This window comes from Mesoplodon bidens (assembly GCF_964165515.1).
Source record: "Mesoplodon bidens genome assembly, chromosome: 4".
NCBI lineage: Eukaryota > Metazoa > Chordata > Mammalia > Artiodactyla > Ziphiidae > Mesoplodon > Mesoplodon bidens.
Genome location: NC_138160.1, coordinates 160,553,963 through 160,567,657, shown reverse-complemented (window position 1 = coordinate 160,567,657; position 13,695 = coordinate 160,553,963). Strand labels below are relative to the sequence as shown.

Here is a 13,695-nt window from a genome sequence, read left to right as displayed (position 1 = left end):
CCAGAAGAACTCTTGCGCGTTGATTCTGTATCCCTTGTCGTGCTTAGGAAAATACAGACGTAAATGCTTTCAGACGGATGAAATTCTATCCTCCTTTCATAGTTGTTTAATTGCAACTTCTCTATCTGTGGAGGACTTTGTACTTTACAACAATCAGAGCTGACAGATTTTACAGTCAACATACCTGGTTTTGACATCCAGTTATGCTACTTCCTGTGTCCTTGGAATAGTTACCTCACCTCTTTAAGGATAGCAGCCCTTCAACAGGTGGAGTTCTTTACCTTACTTGAACTGGCCCCTGGGATCAGGTGGCTGAACTACTCCCTCCTGTGGTCTCATGCCCAGACTCCCCAAGACTAGCCAAGACCTACATGTCTCCCATTCCATCCCTCCCTCAGCCGGTTACCCCATAACTTGGAACATTGGTATCATGGAAAAGAGAAACATTCAAGTGCATGTTTAGTTGAGGTCATGTGAACATAGAATGCTAAGAAGGAGCAATGGGAAGCTCAAGGCCTGAAGAGAAATCTCTTAGGCCCCAAAGAGACCCACCAGAAAGAAAACACTAAGCAAGAGCTCTGTGTTAATCCCCATCCTTAATGTGGAGTCTCGTTTTAGATGGAACAAAGAAGTTCCACTCAGGGAACTAAAAGCGTCAATTAGAGTTAAGTGCATTTAGGGATGATTTCTCTGAGACCCTTAAGATTGGAAGGAAACAACTTGATGGGTGCGCAGTAAGAGATTAATAAATACTTAGGCTGCATGAGCCCTTTTAGGCCACAGGGACCACATTTTATTCAATTCTATACCACAGTGCCTGACACATAGTAGGAGTTCAGTAATTCTTTGAGCAAAGAATAAGTCTAAGAAATGAAGAGGGAGGGAGAAAAGAAGGAAGGAGAAGTCCCTAGCACAGTACCTGACACATAGTAGGTACTCATCACGGATGTGTTGCGTGTGTGCACCTAGCACGTAAGAGTTGAAATTAGAATATTATTGACTTGAAATGTGTGCAGGTGAAACAAGTAGATAACAAGAGGGCTTTAGAGCTTCTCTAGCGGCCTGGCCTGTTTTGGAATCTGTACTTTAAGGGAGAAGTTCCACCCTCAGCAAATGATGGCCTCTTCTTATCCCACAGAAGGAGCAAGCCCTCCCTCCCCAACCCCATCTTTCTCCTGGGCCCCCTGCATTACTGAGAGGCTGGAAACAAATTGACAGAAACCTGGAGAAAAGTAACTCAAGTGATTTAGGAGAATGGAAGGGCTGGCTTATGGGGCAGATTAAAGAAGCTAAATATGTATAGCCTGCCTAAGTGACAACTAAATGGGGCATTTGATAAGTCTATAAATACTTGGAAGATGTAAACGCCAAGGAGGAAAGGGAATTACTTAGCATGGCACAATGGAGTATTGGTGTAATGGGATAATATTAAGAAAGGGACAATGAAGGTTGAACATCAATAAAAAGCTTCCTGACAAAGAGAACTATTCCTGACAGAGGACACTATTAAGTTACGTGCTGTGGGCCAAGGGAAGTAATGGCAGTGCCATTTCTCAGGGTACTGGCAACAGAGCCAGCAAGACAGGGCCCGAGATATGACCTGACTGAGGCACAGGAGCCAAGCAAGAAACCTGTGTCTGCGGCCTCCGAATCCTAGAAACAGGAAAAAAGGTGCATCTTCTTGGGAGAACTCAGATGGCTCAGCCTCCTAAAGGGTCAGACCCTGTGGAGAATGGTTATACCAGTCGTTCGCCCTTCCACGCCACTGCCCGAAAGAAGTCATCCAACTAAAATGGTACCCCATTTCCTCCAAGATAAAGCCCACATTCTCTAGCACGCAGTAGTAGGCCCTTCACAAGACGGGGCCTCTGCCTACCTAATCAGCCTCCTCCGCCACCACCGCTCCCCCCGCACCCTCTCAGGTCCCACAGAGCTGCTCGTCATTCCCCAGACACTTCTCCAAACCTTGGCACCTGCTTGCTCCTTTTCCTACCCTACTCCCTACCTGTCAGACTTTGCTTGTTCTCTGCAACAGATCCAGGGGTCACCTGTGAAGCCTTCCCTGCCTGCCCCCCACCCCTAGACAGAGTTAGTCAGCCTCTTGGGGTCTCTCACAGCCTCCTGTGCAGGCTTCTGTTTGTGGCACTTGCTAGAGTGTGTTGTCATGTAAACAGTGTACTGCCTCCGCTACTTGAGTTCTTTGAAGGCTGGGACTGTGCCTCATTCATTGGTATGTCCTCAGGGTCTAACACAGAGCCTGGCAGTAAAGTCTGAATAAATCAAGGAACGAGGTTCTGTTCCCAGCACCTTCAGTCACTACCATTCCTTAGGCTCCCTATGTAATTATTAGGGTGAAAGAGCTTCCAAATCTCAGTAACATCTTTGAATCATCTCCCCAACTGCTTGGCCAGCACTCTCTACGCCATTTAGACAACTATAAATAAAAACGCTCAAATCTGAAAGGCAGCGTGCCATCCTCTGTGGTTTAAACGTTAAACTCGAGACTGATCTTAATGGAAAGTGCTTCTGAGGGCCGAGTGAATTTTCCAAAAAATTTTTTTTTTCTCCTCACACAAAATCCTTCGAACATGATGAGTAAAGTAATCCTCCTCTGTTGGTTATGAAGATTTTTAGGTCCATCTAACCAAATCCCTTCGGGAAGTCAGGGAGAATATAGTGACAGATGATAGGCAATGAAACTTTGAACCTCCTACTGTAAGGATAATATGTTTATTATGAAATACAATATTCATTGCACTCTGCTCTGAGGACCGCATGAGATGCCCCCATGCCATTACGCCTTATGTTGTTCTGTTGTGAAATATGATACTCATTGCAAACTGTTGTGATGACTGTTCAATAAAGTAGCATGCTGTTTCCCGCTCCCTTCCTTGATTCTGAATGGCCTCAGTTAGAGTTTACTTCATCACTGAATATTTAATATAAACATGTGCTTGTAGTCGTCTCTGTCATGCATGTATATGTACACTGGGTGGGGTTCATGTCACTGCTCCTTATCCCCCGAGCCTACTGTGGGCCTGCTAGACGGCAGCCGCCCTCCACCACGTGCAGCACTGCTGGGGCCGCCTCGCATCCAGCCCCTTCTCTCACTGGCAGTCTTGAAGTTGAGGCCATGCTCTTAAAGCTCTGAATTTACCTGTAACTTCAGTATCAGGTTGTCGTTCTTCGACAGATTTCTTCAACTGGGAAGAAAATGGGATACGCGGTCAAGGATTCTGACCATTTCTCTGTGCCTCTGCTACCACAGCCTTGCGGAGGCCCTCATCGTTTCTCCTCTGGACTTGTGCAGTAGTATCTAAACATGTTGCCTTGCCTCTAGTACCTACCCGTCATTGCCATTCTGCAGTTTCCCGTAGGTTTGGTTCTGAATCACAGATCGCATCAGTATTCAGAAGTCCTTTGAAGGCTACCCTTTGTGTACTGGCCCGAACTCATTTCTGCAGGCAGCCTGACATGACAGATAGCCCGGACTCAGCCCAGTCTTCTCCTCACCCTCAGTTCTACTCCTCTCCGCTCCAGAGAAGGTCTCTCTTAAAAGCCTCCTATACAGAGGCTGCTTATTCCTCACATATGCCAAGCCCTGTCCCCTGTGCCTTTTCTCATTTTATTTTCTCTTCCTAATGCATCCTTTCCCAGTGATGCTATATGTGTCTTTTAAGATTCAGGTTAAATATTAGCTATCCTGTGTGGATAGGCTGATTTTTTTAGACAGAAAACGTAGCACATATGCCTTTGTTAGTCCCTCTTGAGCTTACACACGTTTTCTAATTTGGGGACCCCCAGAGGCTAGTGTAGGACATTTGAGGTTCTAGAACCTGATTGTATGGCAGTCATTTGGGCAGTATACCATGAACTAGAAATAACAGTGTCACTTGAAAGAAATGAGAGGAAAATGGCTTTGGAGCTGAAAGCCATTCCTTTACATACAAATTTTCCCAACATTCCTACCTAGAGGAAATTTAGATAATGTTTTTGACAAGGGATGCTTAATTTTTACATCAAATGGAATACTGATCCGTTTGATGTTGGCCAAAGAGTGAGAAAGAGTTTCCCAAATAGTGCTGAGTGGCAAATCCTTTAGCCTCCCAGTGCCCCAGGTTTTTTGGTTTTCTTTTAATGCAGCAAGCTGCTTTATGAGATCTGCAGCCACTTGAAGTATGAGTTACTACTCGTAAAAAGTTTCAAGTGGATAATGAAGATTCAGGAATGAGACTCACAGTGTAGTGCAGTCAGTTTTGTTGCTACTGCTTTCCAGTACATCTCTGCCATTGAAATGAATTATTTATTGTAATTTATTTCAACCACGGAAAATAAAACTGTTTTCATTGTGATGTGCACTGTAACATTCAGAATAGACACATCACATGCAGTACCCTCAATTAATTAATTCCGAATTTTCATTCCAACTTTATCTTCTTTATTATAAGCTATGAGACTGGCAGGTAATTCTTTCCCCAATAAACTATGATTAAAATGAATGTTTTGAGAACTAGGGGTAATGTTGGTAATGGAGAAAATTGAAACAACAGCAAAACTAGGTTGTGTATTTCCTTAGATTTTACAGTGGATGGAAGGGTTTTTAAATATTCTAGGCAATTTATCACTTGGAGGAAAAGTTTTTCTCCCTTAACTTTTTGTAAGGAGTGGGTGGAAGAGGAGAGTGCTCTTAGTTTAGATGTGGAACCGTGCAATGCTAATATATGGCCAAAGCCAGCTGAGTTAACCAGTCCTGCAGTACCTTTATTGGTAAGAAGTTTTTTTTGCCTTTTTTTTTTTTTTTTAAGCAAACTTAGCATTGTACAAAGGCCAAGAGGCAGGACTCCCAAATGATTTTTCAGAGGAGAATAGGTCACCTGTAATTGATTGCAATCTTGTTTCTTCTAAAAAGAGGCTCACCTCATGCATTTCATTTGATTTTTTTTTTCATTTAAAGTGCTAAATAGTTGCTTCTGTTATAAGTCTGCAAAGACACTATGAGAACTTAGGAATGTGCTTAATATGTACAGATATTAAAAGATTTAATATAACTTAGGTGGTGGGGCTTAGTCCAGGCAGAAAAATATTTGCTTATTTGTCCATTACTTTCATTTTTCATAACATTCCACTAATATCACGTTGCTAGACAGCAGACAAAGAAACAATTGATTCCTTTTCCCTAAAGATGACCGGTATCTAATTTGAGGAGGATCACATTTCAGTATCTGCTATGCACGTAGCCTAAGAACAGCACTTGATAATGACGGCAACTCGCTTACTTCCACAAGCACTGAAAATCTGGAAGCTTTTCCTCCTTTGGCAGCATTCAGATTCTTCCAGATCGTAGGTGTTCAACCAGGGCATGGGGCTCTGGAGAAATTGCTGTGGAGATGGGTAGAAGGTTCCTCTGCTTTTTCAGGTTCTACTACACTATCGTTTTTGTTTTGTTGTTTTTATTGCTGTTGCTAGGGCCAGCCTTCCTCCTCCTCTCCTAACTGGCCCTCTGAAAAGCCAGTTGCAGGTGCCAGAGGATTCCTGAGACTCAGAAGCATCTCTCAAGTGTTTGGTGCTTTTATCGGTTGTTCTCAAAACATCAGCAACTCATTGCATCAAAATCAAAGGCAATCTAGCTTGGTCAGCAGTACGTATAATTGTGTATCCGACCCCCTCTTCTCCTTAAGGGCCCAAGCAGATTAAGGCACCCCATTCCGAAGACACACCCGCTTGGGCACAGCCCTGATCATCCTTGCTCTGTCCTCCTCTCCCCACCTCTGTCTGGATCTAGGTACAGGGACGCTTTGTCTTTGGTCTCTCATCTCTTCTTTGGCCCATCCTTCTTTTATATAAACCAAAGCCTCCTTCTCAGCCCCTCCTTCTACCACCTTGTGGAGAAGACAGACTACTCTTGCCCCCTTCCCATTTTCCATTTCCCTGGTCAACAGGAAGCAAAGTTGCAGCGTAACTAAAAGGTCATTCAGCCCTGAGCAAAGAGGCCAGGATAGAGAGGGAAGAGCTGAAGTTCCCTAAATATGTTAAGGATTTGATCCCCATAGATCAGAGTTCATATCGTCACTTCAGGTTCAGTTTTGTCTTTCTGAATCAGATGGGGAGCAGGAGGGAGGAGTTGGAATTTTTTTCACCTATTTCTTAGACTTTGTGGAATATTTTTTAGTTTTATTAATCAATATGTTCGAAGAACATTAACAATGAAAAGTGCTCACTTTATAGGGAGTATTGTAACTCGAAGAAAATTAGCTTAATTTACTAATGTTTTCTATGATGTGAATTTAAATTGCCATATACTTTTGGTGGGAGGGAAACCAGTGGTTCAGTGGACCATGTTCCAGAGACAATCTATTAATTATGTCTACTGCTGTTCATCTTGAGAGGCTGAAGATATGTCAACCAAGTTTATAAAAGCTGTAGGTGGGAGGCAAGAAGGTCTGCTGCAAACTCACCAGGAACCTCTGCCCTGGATTCCAATCACAGGGATTTCAGTAGCTGCCCGACTCTTGATCAGGTGGCAGAGTGGCCGAACAGAGGAAACACACACGGGCGGCATGGCTGGGAGGCTCACTGAAGGTGGAAGCGTGAGCCAGGCCCAGAAACGAGCCTTTCCTTTCACACCATGAATCCGCTAGAAGTCTACAGTGGGGGCCAGACACACTGCCGCGACCACCACCGCGGCAGTCCTGGTCCTCACCCTCAGGCAGCCTGAGGGTGGCAGGCAGCAGCCTCCGGACTCAGCGGACCTGTGCACATGCCCTGGTTCCACCTCACATCGTGGTAGCCGATAGCTGTGATGCCTTGAGCAGGTGACTGACCTGCTCAGGACTTCAGATCCTTAGTCTATGAAACGGGGATAATATCTACCTCAGGGTTAGCTGAGAGTTACAGTGTGCCTAACAGAGTGCTGAGCACCCGAGGGCTCTCGGTCAACGTATCTTTTCCTGCTGAGCAGTGAGAAAACTCATCAGGCACAGCTTACTCTTACGTGGACGTGCTTGTCATTAGAAAAGATGGTGCCTCAGCCTTTGGCCTCGGTGACCTGAAAGGCCCTAGAGAGCTCTTCCCGGCAGCTGCTGGCTAGAGAGGCAACAGTGGCTTAGAAGAGTTCTCAGGCTCTGCACACAAAAGCAAGATCCTTGGAAATGAACAATGTATTAATTTACATATTTGCCCATTTCAGGTTTTAGCCACAGACTGAGGCCAGAACTTCTGTTTTCTGTACAATCCCCTTTCGGCTCTTTAGCTCTTTACACTTGAGTTGATATTTCACTCATCCTTTCCCATTCATTCATTTTTTCATTTATGTATTCATTCTGTCATCCAGTAGCTATTTCCTGAGCCTCTGATAGGTGCCAGATGCCATACTAAGCACTAGGGATACAGAGAAAAGTCCCCCATGGTCCCAGCCCCGCAGAAGTTTGCAGACCAGCCTCCCGACCCCACCCCATTGCAGTCATCACCCTGCACGCACTCAAGCCACACCTCTCCAGCCATCCTTCTCCGCTCAGCTTCTAGACCCATTGAGCCTGCAGCCTCCTTAGAAAGAGTACATACTCACCGTGGAGCAGTAAAGCGTCCAGCACAAACCACATGTTTGCTTAGGCTACGTAGGCAGCAGATAGAACAGGAAGCCTCTGAAGTGAGAGCATGTAGTTACCACCTTGCTGTAGGGGAAGAGCGACCCAGCACATTTGAGTCGGAAGGTCCACTGTGCTTGGTGCTTGTGCTTTACATGCCATTTTAGGGTAGAAACATAGGAGGGGAGCCCAGGAGCGAACAGAGATCCGTGTAGCACAGCATTGCTTTGTCTTAGTTTTCCAGATCAGATATTTGTAGCATAGCTTCACGTTTTATTTAGAAGATTACAAGATTTCAGAACAACAGAAACACTGTCATTCAAAATCCATACTAATACATGTGCCAGACCAAATAGGACTGATTTTTGGACTGTTTTCTATTTTAGGGTTTTTTTGCTTGTTTGTTTGCTTATTGCAACTCCCGATGAGGGTAACTGATAGTGAGAATATAATCTCGTTTATCTGTCCATAAGCAAGACGTGAAATGGGGTGCTTCCTGGAGCCAAGAGATTCCACTGGGCCAGATCAGGCAGCGTAGCCATAGTTGGAGTAAAGGAACGCTAATAACGATCTGAGTGCCTGGGGAAGAAGTCAATCCTCACAGCAGCCCTCCAAAGTCGTTGCCATAATCCTTCATTTTATATGTAAAGAAATAAAGGCTCAGAGTAGTAAAACAACTTGCCCAGCATCCCAGGGTACATAAGTGGCAGGGCCAGATTTGGCCTTAGTTCTGACTGGCTCCAACCAACCATGTTGGTTTTGCTTCACTGAGAGAAATTTTCTACAAACTCATGCCAAAGCCCTTTGGGAAGGAGGAAGGAGAACAAGGAAGCACCACCTGGGACAGTGTGGTGTCTGGTTTTCCTCAGTAGACTAAGCCTCCCCTTCCCAGGTGGTCCGTTCCCTGGCTGGGCAGAATAACTGCCTAGGATAATACAGTGGGTAATGTGCGTGTTTTTTGGACATAGGCTCTGGAAACTGTAGCCTGGGTTGGGCAAATTTGAAATGGCCATTCCAGCCATGCCTGTAACAGTGCAGGAAGTGAGCAGAGGTTGGGGAAGTAGGGGCCCCGCTCATGCAGCATTCCTTATGCTGAACACTGATGGCGCTTTGTGACTCAGTGCAGGCTGGGGGGGGGCCACTGCAGAGTTGCCAAGGGCTCTCTCCTTTCAGTCTTGACTTGTTCGCATCGGTAACCACCAGAGATTTCGCTTTACCTGCAACAGGATTCTGTACTTAGGCATTTCACCCAGTATTCTTCCATATGGGGGGCTTTCTCCAAAGGGACTTGCCACACTGATTGAACTGTTTCCCCATATCCTCTAGGAGTATTAGAAATAAGAACTCTGGAAATGAGTTGCCACGTCAATACCCTTTGAACGGATTTGCTCACGAATTTCCATTTTTCCCAAAGAGTAAAAGAGAAAAAAAAAATCATCCATTTTAGCCAACTTTATTTTTAGAAAAGTATTTTATTCAAACATCCCCTTACTTATTACAGACATAAATACATGCATTCAGACAAATGAATCCACGAGAGAACCGTATAAAGTAATTGGCACATCACTTCAGCATGCTTTGTCAGTTAGTGGAGGACTTTGGTGCCTCTAACTTTAATCTTTTCCATTAAAATATCCATTCTGCCTTCAGATTGTGAAACCCATAATATTTTAGGCTGTCTCCATGGATCTGTTAGTTTTGCTTGTCAGACTAATTTAATTTGTGGCTCTATGACTTTGGGTGGCTTGTTAAATTGTACATGGAAACATGTGATCTGCAAATGATGTTCAACATGCCAGGCTTAAGACCTAGTTTCTCCCCAGAGACACTGGACATACAGTAAATGTGTATTGGCAGATCTCATTTGCAACCAGCCTAACTGTTAGGATGATGATGATGTGTGAAATGGCAGATGTTTAAGCGGATTACTGTTGCTTTTATATACCTTAAATGTTTATAACACTTTCTGAAGCACTTTTTATATCCACCGTCTCATTTGATTCTCTGAGCTTCCTTGTACCGGGTTATCATTTCCCTCTTTATAGCTAATGAAACTGAGACACAGAGAGAAAGGCTCAGCGACTTGCCTGAGAACACAGGGTAAATTGGATTGCAAAAATGCCAGAGGAGGGGCTTCCCTGGTGGCGTAGTGGTTGGGAGTCCGCCTGCCAGTGCAGGGGACATGGGTTCGAGCCCTGGTCCAGGAGGATCCCACATGCCGCGGAGCAGCTGGGCCCGTGTGCCACGGCTGCTGAGCCTGCACTCTAGAGCCCACAAACCACCACTACTGAAGCCCACGTGCCTAGAGCCCATGCTCTGCAGTGGGAGAGGCCACAGCAATGAGAAGCTCACGCACCACAACGAGGAGTGGCCCCTGCTTGCCACAGCTAGAGAGAGCCCGCACTCAGCAACGGGGCCCCAATGCAGCCAAAAATAAATAAATAAATAAAATTTTAAAAAAATGCCAGAGGACAAAGCCAAATGTCACCAAAGCCTAGTCAGGGTGGTGTGTGTAGTAGACTTTGCCCCATAATTGCCATTTTCCCCTGCCCTCCTTTGAGGAAAGGAGCTCTGAAGCCGTGAAAACAGGAAGGGCTAGACATGGGAGGGTAAGAGTCCAAGAAGCAGAAACTGTAGCATCAGCTCCATCTGGATGGCCACAGCTGGCTTCACTGCTCTTTGCCTGGACTGTTGCAGCAGCCTCATCTCTGGTCTCCCTCCTTGACTGTCACCTGCACAGTACACGTTCCAAATGTCCCCAGAGAGAGCTGTCTTAAGTACACATCTGAGCGTGTCTCTCTTTTGCTGCAAACCCATCCTTGGCTCCCACTGCCAGATTCTTCATGGCGGTCTTCCAGCCTACACTGGGGTCTTGCTGCCGGCCCGCCTCCCTTCTGCCACACTGCATCCCTCACCACTGTAGAACCCACTGTGTTCTTTCCCAACCTCCTTTTTTGCCTCTGTCTCTGCTTAGAACACAGTTAGGGTGAACTCCGTAAACGTGACCTTCTCTGTGGAGCCGCCCCTGATTCTCAGGGACCCAGAAGCACCCCTCTTTCCACTGCGTGCCCACAGCAACTTAGCCCAGCCCAGTGGCTGTTACCACTGTGCTGAGTAGTCTGCCCCAGGGAGTTTTTAGCTCCTCAAGGATGGAGGCTGTGGTAGATGCCTGTGTTCTCTTACCGCCTCCCAGGTGTCTTGCAGAATTGGAACCTAAGAAAATGGATGAGTATGAAATGTAGGAGTGAAGTGAGTAGATAAGTGAATTAGTGTATGACGAATGAATGAGAAGACTTTAACAGCCTGAGCCAGCAGGAAACGTGACTTCCAGCATTACCTGGCACGTGCCCCATTTCTCCCTCTTGTCTCAGAGGAGTCGTGGAGAGATATTGCCCCTCCGTAGCATGACGTCTTTGGTGAAATGAGAGGCAGAAAGAAAGGTGAGCTGGGCTTTTGCCTGGTGACCTAGTATAGAGGAAAGCACATCAGGGTTGAGAGGCAGGGACTGATCCTCTTGGCTCTGTGGCCTCTGACTCCTGCCCACCCAGAAGGTTCTCACCGAAGGTTTTGGTGGTGGGAACTCTTCCTCAGGGAGCTGAGAGTCTTTGCCAAGAGTTCCTACAGCAGGCATCATAGGCTTCCAGAGTCAAAGCTGTTTGTTTGTCCAGGAAGCACGTTCATGTCTGGTGGCAAGATGTGAGGATAGAAGGTGAGCACATAGAAGGCCTGGGTTTGGGGGGAACTCTGAGCCAGGGCATCAGTGCCTTCATGTGACTCTGTCTTCTAGATGATGTCTGTCCTCATGAATACCATTGTCTTTGAAGACTGTCGGAACCAGTGGTCAGTATCCAGGCCTCTCCTGGGGCTCATCCTGCTCAACGAGAAGGTGAGTGCGGTTGCAGGAAGGTCCACAGGGGGCGACCACTGGGAAGAGGGAGCAGCTGTACACCAGGCCAAGCTGTGACAAAGACAGGGAAGCCAACCGAGCTTGAGCTGGGACCTTGAGCACGCGGGACAAGGCCGTCTTCCCCCAGAAGGCCCTTCCCCAGAGGCCTCAGATCTCCTTCAGTTAAGTAGAGGCCTCACACTGGCTTTTCTGGCACCTGGAGCCCTGCACTGGACAGGTGGTTTGCTCAGCAGTGCCTCCAGCTCACCCTCACTCCCTTCCGTGTTCCAGGAGATTGTGGGCAACAGCCCTTTTTGCCCCTTCCTAGGCCTCCTTTCCTCTGTGGGATCCCCACTGCCCTCAGTGGTAGCAGTAGCCCCTCAGGGCCAAACACAGAGGCCGTGCCTTTCATCCGGAGCACGAGTCTCCAGTCCTTAAGTGCACGCACCACTCTGGGCTGCCTCCCAAGTTCTCCAGGTTCCCCTTGAACCCACCCCTGTCTCCCCAGCAGTCAGTAGGAACAGTACCTTACTGCTCAGGAGAATGAATTGTCTATACAATAAGAGAGTACTGGGGAAAAAGACAGTGAGATTAGAGGCAGCCGCATACATTAAAATTCAAACTGAAATCCCAGCCTTGGAAGGAAACTAATAGAAGAAGAAAATATATCAAACAGAGAAGAGCTGTCTCGTCATTCACCTGTGCTGAAGTGTCCAATTTTAGCCACATTCAATAGCACTGTCATCCATCTTCCCTCAGTGTTATTGTGATTTAAATCCAAGCTCTATAAAAGAGAGCAGTTCTTTTAAAATGATGGAGAGGGAATAAGGGCAAAGTCAGTGTTTAGAAAAAGCTTATGACATCACAATATTATACTTTACCGATGGAGGCAATATTTCATGGTTTGGGATGAAAAACTAATAATCTTCTATTTGGTGTGAGTCACTGCATCATTATAAAAGGGAAAAATAAGTAGTTCTGTGCATTCCCAGTCTTGTTCGGGAAGACATTGTGGTTTAAGTGTAATGCCTCTGATATATAGTATTTAAGTATTAGTCTGACTACATATTAATTATGTGTGTTTTTGATGTGAGCTGTTTTAATGTATGATGGAAATTAAATATCATGCTGTTTGGGCTTGGAAGGATAAACACGACTGGCAAAATGTTGTCTTTGTGCTGAAATTAGGCTGTTTCCAATGATTAGGAGCTGCTTTTAGCATAAGAGGTTGTGTGTGTAAAAGCCCACAGACATCAGCAGAGAAGAAAGGGCTGTGCAGGTCTTTGTGACCAGGTGTGACAGGTGTTTTTCTTGGTGCCAGAAAGCTCTCCCAGAACTAAGCAAGTCCCTGTAGTGCCCCACCTCAGTAGAACAGACCCATCCTAACTCAGGAGGACAAGGACTTGGAACAAAGCCTGGGGTCATTTGAGGGGTAGTTCACTGAAGCCACCGAAGACGAAGAGGTCTGAGGAGGGACCCTGGACTTGGTCGCCCAAAGTGCTCCTTGGGCATTTTTAGTTCATTTCTTCCCCTCAGCCTAAGAGGTCCTTCCTCTTTCAGCCTTTCTGTGATTATTGTTGAGACTCAGGAAGACCTTTATGTGCTTGGTCCCCCACAGAGGAGGTGAGGACTCCATCAGCCTAAATTGTTCCGTGACAACAAAGCAACTATAGGAAGAGATTCTTATGAGAAGGGATAATACAGTTCATACTCAGGAATGTCTCTGTTGCTTTGGTTTTCTCTAAAGGCTTCAAGTTCAGAGGGGGACCTGGACCAAAGCCCCTTTGAGAGGGAGGAGCCCTGAGCACTTTGGAGGTGGTCTAGCGCTCCCCTACAGCTCTCCTCAGGCCCCGGTTTGGAGCCAGAGTTCTGACACTTGTTCTGTCTCCCAACAGTATTTCAGTGGACTGAGGGCAAGTCTGATAAACAGCCAACCTCTCTCCAGGCAGGAGGTCCTTGCCCAGTGCTTCAGGAACCTAATGGAAGGAGTGGAGCAGAACCTGTCTGTCAAGAACAGAGACAGGTAAGCAGCGCCCCATAGTTTAGCATCTCTGGGGTAGGTGGACGTTCCGGGATTGCGCTTAACACAGTGCACACATACTGATGTGGCTTTTCTATTACACCTTGTAATCCTAGACTCAATTTAGTTCCATCCAGTAAATATGACTGGGTAGCTGCTTTCTTCCAAGCATCACACTAGGCGCTGTAGGGCAGCGGTCCCCAACC

The 13,695-nt window shown here is 46.3% G+C and overlaps 1 protein-coding gene across 3 annotated transcripts in view; it reads left to right on the top strand.

Moving 5' to 3' along the window:
- The window catches only part of RANBP17 (RAN binding protein 17), a 315,037-nt gene that overhangs the window by 298,834 nt on the left and 2,508 nt on the right, over positions 1-13,695 (top strand). For all 3 annotated transcript variants that reach the window (XM_081232575.1, XM_081232574.1, XM_081232576.1), the window contains 2 exons: positions 11,371-11,469; positions 13,365-13,492. In XM_081232575.1, the coding sequence (XP_081088701.1) occupies positions 11,371-11,469; positions 13,365-13,492 (227 nt within the window). The remainder of the gene's footprint in view (positions 1-11,370; positions 11,470-13,364; positions 13,493-13,695) is intronic.